At 44.9% G+C, this 19,235-nt stretch overlaps 2 protein-coding genes across 2 annotated transcripts in view; one reads left to right on the plus strand and one right to left on the minus strand.

The window, feature by feature from the left end:
• CDCP1 (CUB domain containing protein 1) overlaps window positions 1–8,072 on the plus strand; it is a 23,033-nt gene extending 14,961 nt beyond the window's left edge. The window contains exons 5-9 of the mRNA XM_010712960.3: window positions 710–937; window positions 1,670–2,053; window positions 2,480–2,845; window positions 4,049–4,127; window positions 5,291–8,072. Coding sequence (XP_010711262.1) covers window positions 710–937; window positions 1,670–2,053; window positions 2,480–2,845; window positions 4,049–4,127; window positions 5,291–5,738 — 1,505 coding nt within the window. The 3' untranslated portion in view covers window positions 5,739–8,072. The remainder of the gene's footprint in view (window positions 1–709; window positions 938–1,669; window positions 2,054–2,479; window positions 2,846–4,048; window positions 4,128–5,290) is intronic.
• Window positions 8,073–12,525: 4,453 nt separating this feature from the next.
• On the minus strand, window positions 12,526–19,014 carry CLEC3B (C-type lectin domain family 3 member B). The gene is made up of 3 exons (XM_003207243.4): window positions 18,790–19,014; window positions 15,477–15,575; window positions 12,526–14,273 (listed from the first exon to the last, which is right to left on the minus strand). Exons 1-3 carry the CDS (start codon window positions 18,893–18,895, stop codon window positions 13,873–13,875), a joined length of 606 nt encoding a protein of 201 aa, XP_003207291.1. The 5' UTR covers window positions 18,896–19,014; the 3' UTR covers window positions 12,526–13,872.
• Window positions 19,015–19,235: the final 221 nt, after the last annotated feature.

Here is a 19,235-nt window from a genome sequence, read left to right on the forward strand (position 1 = left end):
CTGTCTTTTTTGTACTGGGGGCAAAAAAAAAAAAAGACAGGGAACTGTTGGAGAGGGTCCAGAGGTCAGCAATTGAGGCAGTTTGTAGTCCACATCACTGTCTGACTTAGTTAGTCTATATCGGTGTGTTTGGGAATATACATTATGGGAGATGTTCAACTCAACTTTTGCAAGGCTTTTGAGACTGATAGCCACTGCTCTTGCCTCATCCACCAAGCCAGTCCTGTCATTCTAGAGGGGGTGTCACATTGCCTAAGTGTGGGTTCCTTTTCCTAAATGCATGCTGACTAGACCTGATCACTTTCTTGTTTTCTGTATGTCTGGAAGTTGTTTCCAGGATTGTCTGTACTACTGCCTTCTCGAGATTTGTGGTGAAAATATCAAGGCACTTTCTGAGAAATCTAACAAATCTAACATAGCTACTATGGAGCTCAACTATTTGTATTATAACCTAACCTGTTCAAAAGGGACTCGCTTTTACAACTAGCCATTACAACTGAAAAGTAGTCAGGGAACAATGTAAAGGCTTAAACTTAACTGGAAGAGTAATATGCTACTATCCGAGTTTTTATTACATAGATAGAAAGAAGTAAATAATGTTTTCTTAATATAGAAACAGCTTTAACAGCTCCTTGTCTGATAGTGTGAGATGAGATGGAGGCAATTCTCCTTCACACCAGTAATTGCTCTGAGATGTTTGTCGTTGCAGATGTCACTCACTTGGTTGACCTCAGCAAAGAACGGAATATGACTGTAACAATACACTTTGAAGGCTGGCCCAGGCGAACCCCGCTGGTATCAGAACCGATGTGCCTGATCTGCAAGGATCCTCGCTCTTGTGACCGAGTTCTGACCTTGGCCTCTGGCGCCACCTACAAGATTTCCTTTCTGTGCAAGGACTTATCCCGCCTGAGGATCACAGCTGAGAAGGGCATAAGTATGACAAAAGTGGCTTAATCTTGTTTCCTAGAGAATGTTTCTGTGTGCTTTTCCCCACTGGTCAGCTAAACCTTGAGAGACAACGGTGTGTGTTGAAAATCAGGCTTTGGCCGGATGGAGATGGGCACAGTGAATGTGGAGATGACCTTGTTACTCACTGCAGCATCCCACTTTTAAAAATAGGAGCTGCATTGCTATTACTAGAAGGGAAATGACAAAGGCGTGGAAGAATCTTCTTACTGAAAACTGCAAAATATGGAAATAGAGGAGGAGAAGCCATAAATCAGTCCAAGAACGTGTGGGAGCAAGGCAACCATCAGGAATGCATCTTGTGCTGTTTATATATTCTGGAAAGTCCTGTACCAAATGGCTGCTTTTTACTGCTAGTAGAAAAAGTTTTAAGGTATAAGTCTGTACCTTAGCTAGTTTGCAGCTGTGTCCCAATAAGCAAGCAATATAGCAGAAGTGATTTCCCATTTTGCATCTGTTTGTATCTGTACATTTCTTTGGTGCACCCTTCAAAGGAATCATCTTAAACTACAAGCCATACATATATTTGGTAAAGGTTAATAAGAGAGGATGTCTACTCAGGTAAATTCTTATCTGGATCTGTAACACGGATGTAATAGGACTCTGTGGTTACTCTGGTATATCAGAAGGCTTGCTTTTCCTAGGTTACTTCCTCTGCTAGAAAAAAATGCAACTGTTTTACTTGTCTTTGTGATTACAGGCTGTGTGGGGAGTCTTCGGTGGTGTGAGAGCAAGATCCATTCCCTTTCAGTGCCCAAGACTATTACCCAATTGCCAGTCCAACTGCATAAATTCATTTGGAAGCTCATAGCTCCCGAACTGATCAATATAGAAATCACATCTCCGTCACTGAAACTGCGGCAACACCTCCCAGAGCAGAGCTGCAACACAAGCTACAGCTATAGCATTGTTAGTGCCACCCCGGAGACAGAGATGAATGTTGGTATATTTTGCCCTGGTGGAGCCATTGAAAAGATTCAGCTGAGGAATAATATCACCATATCTTTAAAAACTTTTGGTAAAGGTTTCGTCAATGAGTCTAATCATCAAGATCTGAAAATGTCTTTTGTGCCACATATTAAAGGTAAGGTAATGTTTTGTACATCTTTACCCCATTGTTGGATCTTTCAGTACATTTATTAGAACACATATGAACAAATAGAAATAAGAATTCAATTCTTTAGAGTCTAGGCCTGGAGTCATTACTTGAACTGATCTTTATGTGAATCAGTGAGGTGGCTTATTCTTGCAGGAAGAAAAGATTTGTGCTGTAGATGGTTGAGGGGAAATTCTGCAGTTATATCTGTGATGATTACTGATACAGAAGAGATGATAGGTGAATTGTATTGCTGGTAATGACATAGAATGCGAATGTAGAAATATACTTTATAAGTGATGTTTTCTGTTACAGAGAAGAAAGTCTATATAATTTTACATGTTGGAAGATAAAGCTTTAGAAACATATAATGAAACTAAGTTTTCGTGCCTGTATTCATTTGCTTTCTTACAGACGAGTGCACTTTTACTGTGAGTCCAGATTCAAAAGCTAAAACTTACTTACAGACTCCCAACTCACTTTATGGTCTACCCCCTTACGTCTCCATATCCTGGTACATCACTGTGCCCAGTCAGCAAGTTGCCCGCCTAGGGTTCTCCACGGACCGCATGGGCATTGCTTGTGAGACAGGGCGTGCCTATGTCAACATAAAGGAACAGATGCCTGGAGCAGAGGAGATTGTACGCCGTGAGGATGAGCTTCTGCCTCAGCCCCGAAACATGCATCATAACTTCTGGGTAAATGTCTCCAATTGTAAGCCTGTGGACCCGATGCAACTGACCTTGAAGTTCTGGGTGACTTTTGTTGAAAAGCAGATAGGTGAGTCCTGTAAGTTTATCGTGGCTTTTTTTTCAGTTCCTACCACTGGGGAAACAGTACTATATGCTGCTCTGCGTGCCTTGGGTTTTATAGGATTCCTGCTTCCTGAAATGCCTATCCCTCATAAGCCTCTGAGAGTTACAGATGAGCACTTCTAGAGGCTGAGCAGAAAGGAAAGTTTCTTATGTGGCGAGGGTTTGGCTTTTGTGGCTTGCGGATTGCAAGGCTGGAGGGTGTTTTATTTTATCTTTTTAAACTGGAGATCACAGCTGGAAGGTGTAAAAAGATCAAGTGGTGTTTTTTCACCTCTCAAGGTCAAAGACCTAGTGAACAACTTGGGATTTGATTGTGCAAATTTACTAATCTGAGTAGTCTTCACATGAGTAACAAATAATCCTTGGGGGAGATCTCACTGTTCTGTTGAGACTGCCTTGACTAATAACAGCAAAATCTGCTTTTTGTTATCTTTCATCTCTCTGAAACACAAGTCACTTAAAAAAAACATTTTTAGGGTAGGTTTTGCTCAGATACACATAAATTTGTTTCATGTTTGCGTTTCGGTGGGAGACTGCTGCTATCTGTAGAGGTGTTGTTACATGGACATTTGATACAGTTCTGGTCTAGAAATGTTTTTATTCTTTTTTTCTTCTTCTCTTCCTCTTTCCTTTTATTTTCTATAATGAATACTTCTGTAATATACCACTTTTTCATTTTTGCTCAAATATGGACTTTCCTGGTCAATTTAATGACTCTCTGAAAACTCCAAGTCAACATAACTCTTGTAGTTTAAGGGAAAGGATTGCACTGAGGGGGATTTGGTGAAAAAATAACTATTTTGTTTGTTGATTACTTGCCTGTCTTTTTCCATGCTTTCTTCTCAATACTACATGTTCAGCCAGAGGCTTGTGAGACATTGCAAGTAAGTTCAGCAGCACGTGAGCTGTGTTGAATCTTGCACCAAGGGCTAAGTCTGGCAGAGGGAGTGTTGGTTGTTTTAAAGTCTGTGATCCACTGCTAGCAGCTGGAGCTTGTCATTGCTTGACTGCCAACCTCTTGGAATTGTCTTGTGTTACCCCTAGGCATGCACAGCTTGGAAACTCCCTCTTTGCATGCAACAGATGCACTTAAAAACTGCTGAGGAGGTTTAGACCCAAACAGCTTTTAGGAAAATGCTCAGTGTTCTTGTAACTTGTCTGCTTTCAGATCTAGCAGTGATACTTGGTGTACTGGCTGGGGCCGGAGTTCTTGCGGCTATTGGACTCACAGTGTGCTGTGTTAAGAAGTAAGTTCCTAATTTAGCATGTGTGTAGGTTAGCAGTTCAAGAACACATTACGGGAGAGGTGGGGGCCTTGTATTTCATTTGTTGATGCAGTTCCCTTAAACAAAGATGTGGAGCATAATGTAGGCAATGCACTGGGCATTGGAGCGGTGTTGCTCCAAGAATGCTGCTTTATTCTAAATTGATTCTCTTAAAAGTAGAGCAGCATTCCTGGGGTCGCATTGCTTCAGCTCCCAGTGCATTGCCTAGCTTTGCTTTTGGCACAAGCTTCTGACAGTACTAGAAGTAAAGATATTGCTTGGATTTATCAGTGCTTCATGTGAAATGATATTGTGATGAATGTGGGCTGCACATGACTCTAGACAAGTCTTTCTTAAGACAAACTGTAAAGTCACTTAGGGTATTTAAAGACTTGTCTTTCATCTACAAACCCTCTAGCAATTTCTTCCACAGTTTACACACCAAGCAGGAGCACTTTTTCGTGAGATGAGCCCTTGGGGAGAGAACTCATTTGTGCAAAGCCAACACACCTAAATCATGCAGTGGGAGTCTGAAGCCATCAGTATCTTGGGGGGTTCTGATGTGTGTGCACTCAGGGTGGTTTGGTCCTGAAGCTGTAAAGCTGGAATGATTTGTGTAATATAATTATTAGAGCAGTTATGAGTGCAATTCTCTGTTGCACAGGAAAAGTTTTGAGAGTATAGGCTTAAAAAGCCTTTATTTCAGCCTTTGGTCTTTCTGCCTTGAGGACAGTTACAGCAAAACCGGGGAAAGTTCATTTGATTTTCAGAGTGGATCTGCTATTTCACTCAGCCTTGTTGGCCCTTAGGTCCTCTTAACACCTGTGGAAGTTGAGAGGGTCAATACACTGCATAACTGAACTGGAATCTCTGTACTTGGGTGGCTGATGGTGTTAATCTTGCAAACTTACTCAGTTTGCAACTGAAGATAACTGAATAGCTTAAAAACAAACAAACAAACAAAAAAAAGCTTGTCTTAACTCAATAATTGTTTTTCTTAAGATTACAAGTGCAGTCTTTGATCCAGGTAGATTAGACTGACACAGGGTAGGTGGAATGTGTAAACAGCAGCTGCCATTATTGAGCTCAAATGCACTGAGCCATGTGCTGTTTCTGACCTGTGAATCACTTCAACTCTGTAACAGGAAGAAGAAAAACCAAAATCCCATGGTGGGTGTATACAATGCAAACGTCAATACCCAGATGCCTGGAAAGCAACGCTTATTCCAGAAAGATAGGAGAACCAACGAGTCCCATGTCTATGCAGTTATTGATGATGCTATGGTCTATGGGCACTTGCTGAAGGAATCCAATGGCTCAGTCACTCCAGAAGTTGATGTGTACCAGCCTTTTGATGGGCCCATGGGTAGCTTGCCACCTTCTCCACCTCCATTCTCCTTTAGAAAAGACATAAAACGCTCTCCTAACACAGAGGAACCTCCACTTCTGGCAGAAACAGACCGTGACACTTACACATTTGCTCATCAGAAATCAGGGGAACTGGAGGACAGTGGAGACGGAAATGAAAAAAATAATGGCGATACAAGCATGTCCTTGCTGGAGAATAAGGAAGAGGACAGCTTAGAAGAGTAATTTTATGCCAGGCACACCGGTAGTTTCCTGTGGAAATCCAGACAGCCTGCAAGGACAAATGTCCAGGGAAAAAATAGCAGAAGAGGAGTGTTATTTTTAAGTATGTTTTGATATTGTTTTTGCTTTGTTGTTTGTGGTGGTGTTGTTGTTGTTTGTGTTGTTTTAATTCAGCTGTTGGTAGCTTCCAGTTTTAGAGTGAATATCTGGTAAACTCAAACATTGGAGCACTCCGAAAACGTGTGAGTTGTGAGATGGATGGCAGAGGTATGCTCTTGCTTTTTATTGTCAAGACATCAGGAAGGAATTCATAACAATACCAATTTAAAACTGTGTTAACAAATCGAGTAGAAAGTGTGTTTTGTGCAGTATTCCCTCTTTTCTCACAAGTCATTTGACCTGAGTGTTGGCTGGTGACTTTTTGAAGGCATAGGCCACCTCATGGACTCTAGGCAGCTCCGGATTGCACAGGTATGGGTTCCTTCTCCTAATGTCTAAGCAGAGTAGGAGAGACTGTCACGCCTACTACTTGCTGCTTGAAAATTCCTTTGTATTTAATGTAGTGATTGCAGTGTAAATGTACTGAAAGACCACACGTATGCAGGCTGGAAGAGCTCCATGCATGTTAATCAGTGTGTATGCTTGAGCTTGGGCTCGCCTAGCTCAGAAGTAAAGTTGTGTTTTTTCTCTAATTTCCAACAGATATTCTAGTACTTCAGTAGCACTATGTGAGCCTATACCAAAGACTGTATTTTCTTCTGCTTTTTTTTACAGAAACAGTTTCAAAATTCCAAAACAGTTTGCACTTGTTTTCAGGTGCCTGCAGCATTCACATTTTGTTAGTTTCTTGACCTTTTTGTCCAAGAGGGTACAGGTTTGGCGAAGACGTAACAGTATAGCCATCTGTACTAATGCATTTCACTTCAACTCATAAATGCTTGTTTATCAAATAAGGTTAAAAAGGAGGATAAAGAAAATAGGTTATATTCAACAGCCTGTTTCTCTGAAGTGTAAAGCATCTGAGTGAATCCTTAAGAGAGGCCTGGGTTTTGGTTTTTGGTCTAAATTTAACAATCACATTGAAACAATGTTGGAGATAACTCTTGATTTCTCCCGGTACTTAGCTTCAGTCATCTGGCTCCTCTGAAATACACCTCTTGAAATAATCATTTTCATTTTTGAGTGCTGTGTTTAGCTTCCCCCTCAGTTCCTGTGCCTTCTAAAACTTGAGGGTCATGTCCTCACTCACAGCACTACAGGTGTATGAATCCAGTTGCTTTTGATACACAAGCATCTGGCTTGTCTAGGTGTGCAGTTACTGAGGGTGTTTGCAATTTTGCATGCAAAACTAGATTCAACTTGAGAATTAGTCTCTAAATTGTTCTGACGGCTTCTTGTCTAATGATGCTCAAAGGTGCCACATGATTTATAGGAGATGTTGCATGCAGTGGCATTATGTCTATATTAATGTGTAAAATGAAAACATCCTTGCTAGGAACATTACTGTTTACATCAAAAGAAATGTGGATTTCTTCCTCTGTTAACTATGCTGGCATTGCAAATGACTGTGTTAAACAATCAAGCGTGCCTGCTTAACAGTGTATACCAATATGCAATTAATTATATCTGATCTGACTCAATTTTCTGTGGCATATAGGAAAACGTATGCCAGCTGGAAGTGCCTTTTTATTGCTTCATGTACTTTTTATGCTTATGTTTTGCACTTTTAATACAGAAATATGTATTCCTAGATCTGTGGCTGGTCACTGGGATCACATATTTCTAAGTGTACTGGGAGTGTTTGAATGCCATTTGACAACTTTAAAAGATTTCTCCAGTAACACTATCTACTTTTTCTCAGGTAACTGAATTGCCACTGGATGTTTTATCAGGGTAGCCCAGTTGTTCATTCATGTGGTCAATGCTTCTTTTCTTTTCCTGTGTGTCTGAGAGAAACTCAAGGCTATCTCATCCCTCCGGCTCAGTTTCTGCAGCTGCTTAGGTGAAATCTTCTAGTTCATGTACTTTCTAAACAACTGATGGAAAGGGAACAGAGGTCAGGCTTTTGTTTACAACGTCTTGAAATTTGAAGGAGGAATATGATGTTTGTTCACTGTTGTGTTTTTTTCCTTTTGTTCTATTTTAACTCAGCTTTTGGTACGGTGATATAAACCACAGTTTACAGTTGTTTTCACTCTAAGGTTGACTTCCACTGTGCTTACTTCATGTTTTGAATAAGAGTACAGGTGCAAATTCAAATTTAATTTTCCCTCAGATAAAGTTGTGTCTTAATTTTTTTTTTAAATAAATAAAACATAACTCTATTACCATCTGGAGTATTCAGTGTACTCATGTTTCTCATGTGTGTAAATACCTAGTTTGCTACGAAACTAGTGCTTATTTATTTATTTCTGTGGAAGCTACAACAGACACAAAGAGCATAATAATGCTATTTGATAGAGAAAATTCTCAGCTACGAAACACTATTTTTCAACATAGTCACTGCCATTAGCTGTGCTTTTTCACCAGCAAGAAAAAAAAACCCTGCACGGTTTGTCTTTTAGGTCACTGTCACCACTGTGAAATGCACCACCCACTGTGCTCACATCCACTGTTTGGTCTCCATAAACATTCAGCAAGTGATGGTGATTATCGACGAGTGCCATTTCTCCTGCATGCAGGAGTGGAATGGCATACCTTTGCTTCATACTCACTTCCATGTCAGGTAGCATTCTGGCAGACTGCCCCTCTGCTGCCATCTGCTGCACGACTACAAAATGTAATGGAAAAACTGCAGGGAAGGTTCATCCCCTGCTGCCATACCACCACCATCTGCCTCTGACGTTGTGGGACAGCATAATACCGGGAATTTCTGAAGATTTGAACATCACTCTGAAAGGCTGGAGTCATCCTTCAGAGGTCTCTGCAGCCCCACCAACTCGATTTGGCTTTCTGCACGGGAACAGCCTCCACTGGAGTGACTGGGAGAAGATCCAGAAGCAGAAGATCTTCTCTGACGCTTCTCTGATCCACAAGCACGCCTCAGCAGTGCTGTGGAGCTGAGAAGCCTCCTGCAGGATTTCAGAAGCAAATATTCTTGCAGGGAAATGAGGGAGGGATAATCTTACTAGCTAGTATGTAAATGTTCAGTACTGTGGATTTCACGATGGGAAAACCTGCATGGACTTTGGTGAGTGTTGCAGCTGTGTGGAGGTCAGCCTGAAGTATGTTGATATGTCAGTAGCTTCATCTCCTTAGTCAACAGCAGTGAGTTTCTGGAGAACCTGCTTTGCGTTTGGTAGCATATTGCATCCTTTCAGTTGCATAGCCAGTGATGTGCTCTTATGTGCTGTTTTTAAAGGTGATTTTGGGTCACTGGTGAGAAGTGCGAGCCACAACAATAAGTGGTTCAGTGGTTTCTTGTTGGGGTTGTGGTGTTTATAACTGGAAATTTTCCCTGCTAGCATAATGACAATATAGATGAAGATAATGTATCACTTCACTTCTGAAGTATTATTATTTGAGGCTCAGACACCAAATTTAAGTTCTAATCATTAAGGTGAAACTTATCCCTTATTCTGAGTGAACGTTTTTTCTGGATCTTTCTGATATTTAAGTGCTTTCTTGAGGGTCGGTGTGAGAATTTAATCTTGTCTGCTCTGAGCTTTTTAGCAGTGGCCAGCTTGCTCCATCACATGAGACCACACATGGTCAAGTGAGAGCTGAAGTGGGAGGTGTCCCAGGAGATCCTGACAGCTCTCTCATTTTTGCCCAAAGAGGAGAGGAACCACAAAGCTGCCCTTGATGCAGCCAGATCCCAGGCCTCACAATCAGGACTTTCCATGTACCTCTCAGATCGTCGAGGCCCCCTGATCATCATGGGAACCAAAGACTACCCATTTGCTTTTGGATGCACACACTGCTCACTGCAGTTTTCCTCCACAGATGTTTGCTCTCTATTCAGAGTGAATTTATCACTTGATAGAAGTTGTGAGGTGGTTTTACTTCTGACTGTGGATGCTACTGATACTTGCAGTTCCAGCAGGTTTGAAAGCAGACTGTTCTCACTATAGGCCAACAAAACAATTCAGGTAAATATTTAAAAGAAGGAAGAAATCTGAATGACTATTTTTGCTTGTTTTCATGCTTTTCACATTTGATACGTAGGAGGTTTTTTCCTCAGTTACATGCTTTCAGGTTTGACTCCCTTTCCTGGGGGACCTGCTACAGTGACATGCTGTGCTTTCCTTCCTTTCCAGAGAGTGTGTTTTCATTTATCATTAGGAAGCACTGCCTGTTGCTCTGCCTCCTTCTTGAAAGCACATAGAGTTTCTAGGCTGTGTAGAAAATTGTCAGTCAACGGCTGTAGGTACATGGCACCCCACCCACATAGCTCCTCCCAGGTCCTCATTTTTCAATGGAGACAATTGTTTCACCATGTTTTTAACGGATGCTATTTCTGGACCATTTCCTAAAAGTTGACTCTTTTAAGGCATACTTGAGCATTTGGCTTTCTGTTCTGACGTATTATAGAATGAAGTACAGCAGCCAGTTTCCCTGTGTGTGTTTTGCAGCAGCTGGTGCCCAGGCAAGTGGAGAAGTTGGAGAATAGGAGGCACAGGGGAGACCTTACTGCTCTTTTCAACTGCCTGAAAAGGAGGTTGTGGTGAGGTGGGGGTCAGATGCTTTTTCCATGTAAAAATGATAGGACAAAAGGAGATGGCCTCAAGCTGCGCCAGGGGAGGTTCAGGTTGGATATTAGGAAAAATCTCTTCTGAGAAAGAGCAGTGAGGCAGTGGCACAGGCTGCCCAGGGAGGTGGTGCAGTCACCGTCCCTGGAGGTGTTGAAGAACCGTGTGGATGTGGCACTGAGGGACGTGGTCAGTGGGCATGGTGGGGGTGAGTTGGCTGCTGGACAATGTGATCTCAGTGGTCTTTTCCAACCTGAATGGTTATCTTGCAGCCTTGGTTATCTTAGCCCCAGCAAGGTGAGTGTTGTCACAGGTGGGAGCAGAGGTGTTTGGGAGCAGTTCCTTGTGGAAGATAGTGGGATAAGACTGCATCTAAATATTATTAAAGTAGAAGGTGTTGTGTAAGACCATGTGCCATGATTGTGTATTGTTGTGCCCCTTGCTTAGCAGGACACTTCAGCACAGTATTAACTGCTCTGTGATTAGCCAATCCACTTTTAACCAAGTGTTCCTTTGCTTGTTCTTAAGGAACTTGGTGGACTGGTGCCAGGGCCATCAGTTGGGTATATCAGTGTTGCTCTGTTAAAATCAGCTGTGGATGGTGTAGTGCTGGGTAACACTTTCTAGGACATCAGCCAGAAGCCTTTCTTCTCTTACGAATATGTGTGCCTTCCACACTTCATCTTTTCGCTCTGCAATGCAAGTGGAGAGTCAGCTGAACAGCGTGATGAGTGGCACAAGGTCTATCACACACTGCTATTTTAATGGGGTTTATCTGGCCTTGCTGTAAGGTTTGGAGACATCAGAGCAGCCTCGATGCCCCAGTCCTGTGATAGAAGGAGGTGGAGCCAGGACAGAGGAAAGATGTGGATTCTGGCCTTCAGAACAAAAAGGAATGCTTTGGTTAAGGAGTCTTCCAGAGAGTCTGCCACCAAGAAACTGCTGATACAAAATCTCAGCTCCTCCCTGTGTTAAGAACAGCACACCTTTAGCTTTTAAAAGAAAATCCATAGTTCATAATGTACAGTAAAGAGCAGCATGTAGAGAACTTTTAAACTCTTAAGTGTATCCCTAAGTGTACAAGGTGAGGCACGGCATCCCAGGTCCAGCAAGATGGCAGGAGCAATGTCACCTTTTCCCATGCTCATTGCAACTCCAGAAGAGCCAACTATCTGGGAAGGACAGTGCCTGGTAGCAGCAGAATGCTGTGAAAACAGGCAGCAAGAGAGAGAGAGGAGAGCAACTTGTTATACTGTAGTTTTTGACATATTGACTCCTTAATGTTTTCATGATGAATATCCTTTGGCACTGTTCTCCAGGGCTGTTTTTAAGGTTCACACTCCGTGCACCTGCATCTTCCCCAAAGCCCAGCACTGCAAAGACCTGTGGCTTTCACACTGTCCCTTTTGTTCCTGGGCTATTATAAAAGACTTATTTTTATTTCTCTGAATGTGCATTTGCATTTTAAGACCTTGCAGTTTATGAGCAATCAAGATCAAAGCCAGCAAGGCTTTGGGCTTTGCTACTTTGCCTTCATACAAATCTCAGAAATGGAGAGATCATCTGCCTAGGGAGCCAGAGAGTATGCATGGAGATGAGCTGGCTCATGGGATGCTGCCTTGGCATGCTGGCAAGCTCTGCCTTCCACAGCTCTGCATGGTTTTTGGGGGACGCTGAGGGGAAGGAGGAGGAGGGAGGAACTCTCACCACCTCAGCAAGGGAAGGAAGGGGATGCTTAGTGCTGCCACAGCTTTGCTGGCTATGAAGGAGGAGGTAGGCAGGTGGGGAAGGGCCACCTCCCCAGCATTGCCACTGCTGCTGGGCATGGGCAAGGGAAGGACCTTTCTTCTGGGCTGGCTCCTGAAAATTCCCAGCAGCAAGAGGAGGGAGGAAATGTTATTTTCCTGTAAAAGGATTCCCTGCCTCTGACTGAAATGATAAGAGGAGGGACAATCCTACAAATGAGGTCACAGAACAGTGGACCCTTGCTTCCTGCTTTTGCCCTCTGCCTCCGATGTCCCTTACCCTCAAACAGATCCCTGGTGCTGTTTTGAAGAGAAAGGAGAAGGAAGCAGTCCCACCACACTGACTCAACTCCATTCCTTCAGCAAGCTATATATATTTTTATTTCATATTCATCTGAACAGCAGAAAGTTTGGCAATAATAACAGCCTGGGAAGTATGCACTGTGTGTGTGTGTGTTTTGACCCCTCCAGCTTGGCTCTCCCACATGAAATTCTGGAAACCCCACCACCATGCTGGTTTTAGGCAAAGCAGCAAATAGAAATGCTTCTCCTAAGGGCTCCTCATGAACATATGATTCCCAGCCATGCTAGGAATGTGTAACCCAAAGAACTGGGCTGGCACCAAGCACTGGGCATCAAAGAGCCACTGGTGTGCAGCAGTCAGCAAATCAGTGTCAGCAAGACTGTGATTGCCTTCCCATCATTCCAATTTATATTTCAATTTTTTCAACCCTTTTCTCAGCAGAAAGTTTCCAAGGCCAGGGTCTTCAGCTTTACCAGCGCATGTGGTTCTCAGCACATTTGTGTTTGCTGAGGACTGGGCCTTGACCATCAAGGACTGGAGTAATCACTAATACAGGCCCTAGAGTGACTAAAGTCAGACTTGTTGAGGTTTACTTTTGGTAGCTAGTTGCCTTCTATAGAGCAGCATATTACCAGATAGCGTTGCAGGTTTTTTGTTTACTTGATACTTTCACCTTCTGCTCTCATGAATATATTTGACTGAGTATGCTGCAAGTAATCATTGCTTCCTGCATGGGGCAGGAGGATAAATAAAGCTTATGGCAGGAATTTTGAAAGATCTGACGCTGGGGCTAGCTCCCTCACTGAGATAAATGAAGCACTTTCTTCTGACTGATGAGAAAAGGATCAAAAAAAAGGGGAATGCTTGTGGGAAAGACACTTTTCCTCTCAGCATGCCAGCCCCTTGAGCAGCGTGACACTGAGCCAACAGTTCCAACAGTGCTTGGGTACAAGGCCAACGGTTCTGAGCACAAAGCAGAAATAACACGCTCTGCTCTCTGAGACAGGATCCCGATCCCTGTGCCAGGGCCTGCAGAGGAGCAAGGCTGGAGGAGAAGGCACAGACTGGCATTGCCGTGTCCCAGCAAGGTTCAGCAAAGTGGCAACGGAGGCTGCAGAGAGACAGCCCGGGCAGCCCACATGGCTGTTGATGAGGCTGGGCTGTTACACCAGGTCTTCATCGAAACCACCTCATCAGTTCCCCGTGTACAAAAATATATCTATACATCATGCCATAGGGAGAGGGATGCAAATGGGGCTGGATGCAGCCGAGTGAAAGGCAGCGCAGCTCCGACCTGATACCAGGCCATGGCGGCTGCCCCGGTCGCAGCGCTACGTGGAGGTGCGTGTGGGTGTGTGAGCGTGCACGTAGCCATCCTACAGCTCTACAGAGCCCCGCTACACGATCATGAACTGGCAGACGTAGGGCAGCTGCTCCTTGCACCGCTTGTCAAACCACTTGCCCACCGCCACCCCTGACAACGCCGCGCAGTTTTCCAGCTTGCCGCCATCAGGCTGGGTGGTGATCTCGGTCTCCCAGTTCTTGTAGCGGATGGGGCCACCCGTCATGTCAACCCACTTGCCCTCGGCTGCCATGTCATTGAGGCCCAGCCAGATCTCTGCCTCGTTCCCGATGCTCTTTCGCATGTAGTCGTAGAGCGCGTCGTTCTCCTCTCCACCCTGCGGCGTGCCCAGCGTGCCGCCCTGCGAGATGCAGTGCTCGCTGGCTTCGTGATATGTCTTGCTCTCAGAGAACGCCAGGAAGCACTTCATGTGAATTTTGGTGCCTTTCAGGCAGACTGAGAAGTTGCCACGTGAATGGAACAGAGAGACAACAAGAGAATTGGGTTTAGAATGGACATCCTGCAAACACAGCATGTGCATCCCTCAGGGCCCCTTGTTGTCACGGGAAGAATATGGCCTCCCCATTTGGAAACAGCCTCCCAGAAAGATCCCAGGGGTGAGCCCATCCTTGGTGGGCTCAAGTTGAGGCTACAGGCTCTGGATTGAGTTCCTTGGGGTACAATGTATCTCTGCTGGGGGCTGGAGCATTTAGGGAAAAGCAGCCAGCAGCCTGCAATTGCAGTTCAACCATCTTGATTATGCAAGAATGAAAAAAATGTCTTTTTTAATAGGTTTTGATCAGAAGTGTTGTACTTGCAGAGGTAGAGGTCTTTAGAGGAAATTTCTACTTGCCTCTGATTTCATTGTTAAGAATAGCAACTTTTTAATTTTTAAGCTTTAAACCCTGAGAATGCAGGGTACTCCATCCAAAGAATAGCTAATCAGAGCTATGCATTAATATCCAAACTGCTTACATTTCAATGACTGAGCTTGGATCTAAAGCCTTGATTTTGCTTGTGTTTCTTTTCCTTTAGGGAGAAAATTCTCCTTAACTTGCACTTTTGGTGCATTTCTGTTTCGTGTTCTGCAGATCCTACTGGTGTCATGGAATTTGCACAGAATAACCATGGAGCACATGGTTCTTTTTCATGGAAAAAGAAATTTTGGGGCCTGTACTCCACGCTTGTCACATAAGGCATGGGGGGATCAACCCCCAGCAAGGTTGCCTGGGCAAGAGCATGGAATGTATGAGGGATTAGGTAACCAGCTCCCCAGGCTTCAGACAAAAGCCTGAGGCAAAGAATAAAGCTCATTTGACTGAAGTGGAGAATAATCTATTACCCTTCTTGCTGATTCGTGACGGAAAATGAACATCTGGCTTAGTATCATAGAAATATCAATAGCTCTGCAAATGGGAAGTTCTAAGGCATAAAGAAAGGAGCCATATGCTGCATGCTTGTCATTAACTGCCTGAGGCGCTTCCTGTGCCTGGAGGAGCTGCAGAGAGACCACGCTTTGCTTTGATCCACAGTTTGCTCCGTGTGATGGACACATCATCATGGCCTGCTTGGGTATCCCTTGTCAACATCACCTGGACTACTTTAAAAGCACCTCCTCTCTCTAAGCAAAAGCCAAGCCTTCTTCAAGGAGTCCTTTACCTGTCTGAAGTGCTTGCTTCTCCTTCAGTAGAGCAACCTCCTGAGAGATGTTGTCAATCATGGCCTTCAGGTCTTCAATCATTTTGAGACTCACACCATCTGTTGGAGAAATCCAGAGAGAGCATAAACATCCACCACAGTCCCAAAGGAGGCAGCTGAACTGTTTCTATCATCAAAAGTCCCCAATTCCCTGCCCACAAAGAAAGGCAAAAAAGATTCCCACAGTCAATCAGATAGCATTTACTCACTAGTCTGACTGCACCATCAGCCCAGGTCCCTCAGGCTGGGTTTTGGGGCACTGCTCTCCTCACTTGTTAACCACCAACTCCTGGATTCAAGCATGGGCAGTGGTGGCACCAGTTCTGGGATTGCTGGCTCTGGGTGAATGACATGGCTGATCCAAGCATCATGGCTTAATGTTCACAATGTTTCCAGCAGGGGAGTTGTGGTGACAGCAGCACCACTGTAGTGGGCTGCTCAAGCTAAAGCGTTTGGTCTACTGTACATTCGTATTGCATGGGGAGACCTGCCCAAAATTATTCTGGGAAGCACACTGATATTGCCTGGTGAAAAGTGTCATCTGTGGCTTTTTTAGGTGAGAAGTGCAGCACAACATTTTCATTGCAGCCTCCTTTGTAAAGTTAATCTTTCCTCTACTGCAAGCCACAGTGATGTCTCCTAAGACATAATGAGGAGAATGAGCTGCAAGAAACTCATCCCTTCAGTAAGATTTTGCTAGCATTAAATGGAGTCCTGTATCATGGATCACGCTGTTACCAGAAAGGTCACTAACATATGGCTTAGCACCAGCCCTTCCCTCTCTGGTTTCTCCTGCACAGAAAGACTGGCATGGGATGGAGGAGGTGGAAGATGGGACATAAAGGCATTTGTGGTCATTGCACTATACCTGTCACTCCTCAGTTTGCCCACAAAGCGGCAAGAGAGGCTTCCTTTGGGGTTAGGGAGCTGGGGAGCCCAGCCATCAAGTGAGGCAAGTGGGGAAGGAACTTGGATGCTCACCAAAACCACCAGCTTGAAGATTATATGTGTCATGAATACAAAAGCACAGACAGACCAGGAGGAGAGCCTTCAGCTGCTTTCCTCCTTGCTCAATTAACTTTAATGGGTTCAGTTGCAATTCAGGCACTAGCTATTATTTTGGTGCCTTGATGAAAATACTTTGTGGGAAACAGCTAATTAGCACAGATGTTTATCCACATAAGCCTCTTTTCTAGCAGAACGAATGTCCCTCAGGTTTAAGTAACATCCAAAGGCCATGGTGAGGCACTCAGTGAGTCTTGCCAGGGCACTCCATTCGTTGCTCTGCTTGGGAGCAAGAGTAGTATTTGTCTCTGCACCTTTATTTCCTGAAAGCTCATCTCTGTAAGCTGTGATCAAAGCTGTTGCAATTGTTTTTGGTGCTGCTGAAGCCATCAGTGTGCCAGTGCTGTACCTGGGAGCCAGAGCAAGTCCTGGGGTAGCCACCCCTGAGCAGGAACGCTGAGGACAGGGACAAGAAGAGAAGGGAATTGCAGAAAGACCTGGGTTTTGATGCTCTGGTCATGAAAGCTTCATAAGCAATGTTTCTGAGGCTGCAAATGGGGGCTCAGGACTGATTTTACTTGTTGCAAAGGCATGTTGCATAAGCTGTGCCTCAGCCCAGCATGTTCCTGGAGCACAGGAGGGGATGGAGAACCTCTGCATGGGGTTTGTGTTGCTGGAAACGTCTGCAGGCACTTTCTGAAGACTCTTCCTTACTGACGTTGAGGCTCTGAGATCACATGGGAATTGGGGTAAAGTCAGGAGCAGAGCCCATGTTCAGCCTCTACATGCCTATTTGCAAGTACCTGCATCTGGACTCCAAATACCTTAAAAATATGTGTTGGAGCTACACAGAGGTGCTCCCTCCATGTCCTCATGGACTCTGTCTGGCTGCAATCAGGGGAAGCCCCCAATGCCAGGGGTCCCTAGCCTGGACCCTCTCCTGGTGGCATCACTCCTGCAGCTGTGGCCACCCCCACCCCACTGGGGTTTGGAGAGGATTTGCTGAAGTGCTGCAGCTGGAGCAATTACTGGGAGCAATTTGAGAGGGGAATAAAACAACAGGCAAAGTGAATGTGTTATTTCAGCATTTTTGAAATGGTAGTTTTGGGTTTTTCTTGGTGAAATGACACCATTTTTGCTCTGAAGGAGATCCAAATGTAAGCAATAATTACATCATGAAGAAAGAAAAGAAATAGCGCAAAGAAAGAAAAGAGAAAAAAGAGCTGAAAAGGCTTTGGCTCAAAGCATTGATTTCTTGTTTGTGGCTTGGCCACACAGATTAAGAAATACAAACCCAGCAAAATGCCCCAACACTCCCATGACTTTGCCCTGTCCAAGCCACCCCAGTGAAGGGCAGGGGGACTGCAAGGGGGTTGCTGGTGGTTTTCATTCCCTTCATCTGGCCTCCAAGTGGGACAGGAGCAAGGATGGGGGACAGAAGAGTGACATCCCATCCTTACCATGAGTGGGCTTGGACATGGCAAGGGATGAAGAGGAGCCCCAGGAGATGGGGCTCCATCACTTCCAGCGATAGATGAGATCTCCCTAAGAAATGAGATTCCCTCCTGCCACATTCCAGAAATGCAAGGTGGTATTTTTGCTATACAACACAGGTAGAAACCACTGCTGTGGACTAAGCAGATCTGCACCAATTTCATAGAGGTCCACTGGGAGAAAAAGCTTCTCAAGGATGGGATCTGACAAAAATAGCTGCTGGGAGAGCACGGCCAAGTGAATTCCTGGGATGCTTCCTTTCCACTCTCGTTTGCTCCGAAGAGCAAAGTGCCTGCAAAGCAGTTCACCGCCTGCTCTGTGCTCTGGGTGTTTGCTCTGGGCTGTGGAGAGGAGGGATGAGAAGAAAAGCACTTGAAAATGATGAGCCGTGTTGCCTGTAATAGGTGATGTACCTCTGCCTGCTCCTGGCTGCAGCTCTGCCACAGCTGCCACTTAGCTTCTGGAAAATGAATGAGCAGAGGTAGGGGCTGGAGGAAGGGAGACCATAGCAGAGGGGAAGTTTGGGGAGAGCCTAATGGAGGACGCAGAAAACATGGTACCTTCTGACCATTAGGCTGCCCCACTGCATGCATTCAGTACAGCAGCCCACCCAAACCACTTCCCTATCCTTTCTAAATTATGAAAGCATTCCTACAGGTGTTAAAAGAAAAAGAGACTTCCTTGGGTTTTTAAAAGCTAAAAGCTCCATTAGAGCACCCCTAACTGTGCCAATTGCCCCCCACGCCAGGCAGGATCCTGCAGACTTGGCCCTTACCTTTCTTGGAGGCCGCAGGCTTCTGCCTGCCCTTGCTGTTCTGCTGGACGGAGATGTGGGCGAGGGAGACGAGGCAGAGCAGCAGGCAGGCTCCCCGCAGCGCCATGCCGAGCACTGAGCTGAGCAGGACTGACTGTGCTCTGCTCGGCCCAACACGCCGGCTTTAATCAGCAGCGTCTGGCCAAGAAGCTGGCCCCGGGCTGCTCGCGGCTTCCAGAGGCCGCAGGGAGGGCCCAAACGGCTCTGGCCAATGCTGAGAGCAGCCCAGCCAGCTTTCGTCGCTTGTTTTTGTTAAAAAGTAATTAAAAAAACCACACACACACACACGAAAAAAAAACCCACAAGCGTACTGAGAGACAATTCAGCTGAACCTAAGGGAACGGCTGGGAATACAGCTGGAATGATTCCCTATGACTCTCAGCACAACGCCAAGAGGTTGATCTCAC

The sequence above is a fragment of the Meleagris gallopavo genome, chromosome 6, assembly GCF_000146605.3.
Source record: "Meleagris gallopavo isolate NT-WF06-2002-E0010 breed Aviagen turkey brand Nicholas breeding stock chromosome 6, Turkey_5.1, whole genome shotgun sequence".
Classification (NCBI taxonomy): domain Eukaryota; kingdom Metazoa; phylum Chordata; class Aves; order Galliformes; family Phasianidae; genus Meleagris; species Meleagris gallopavo.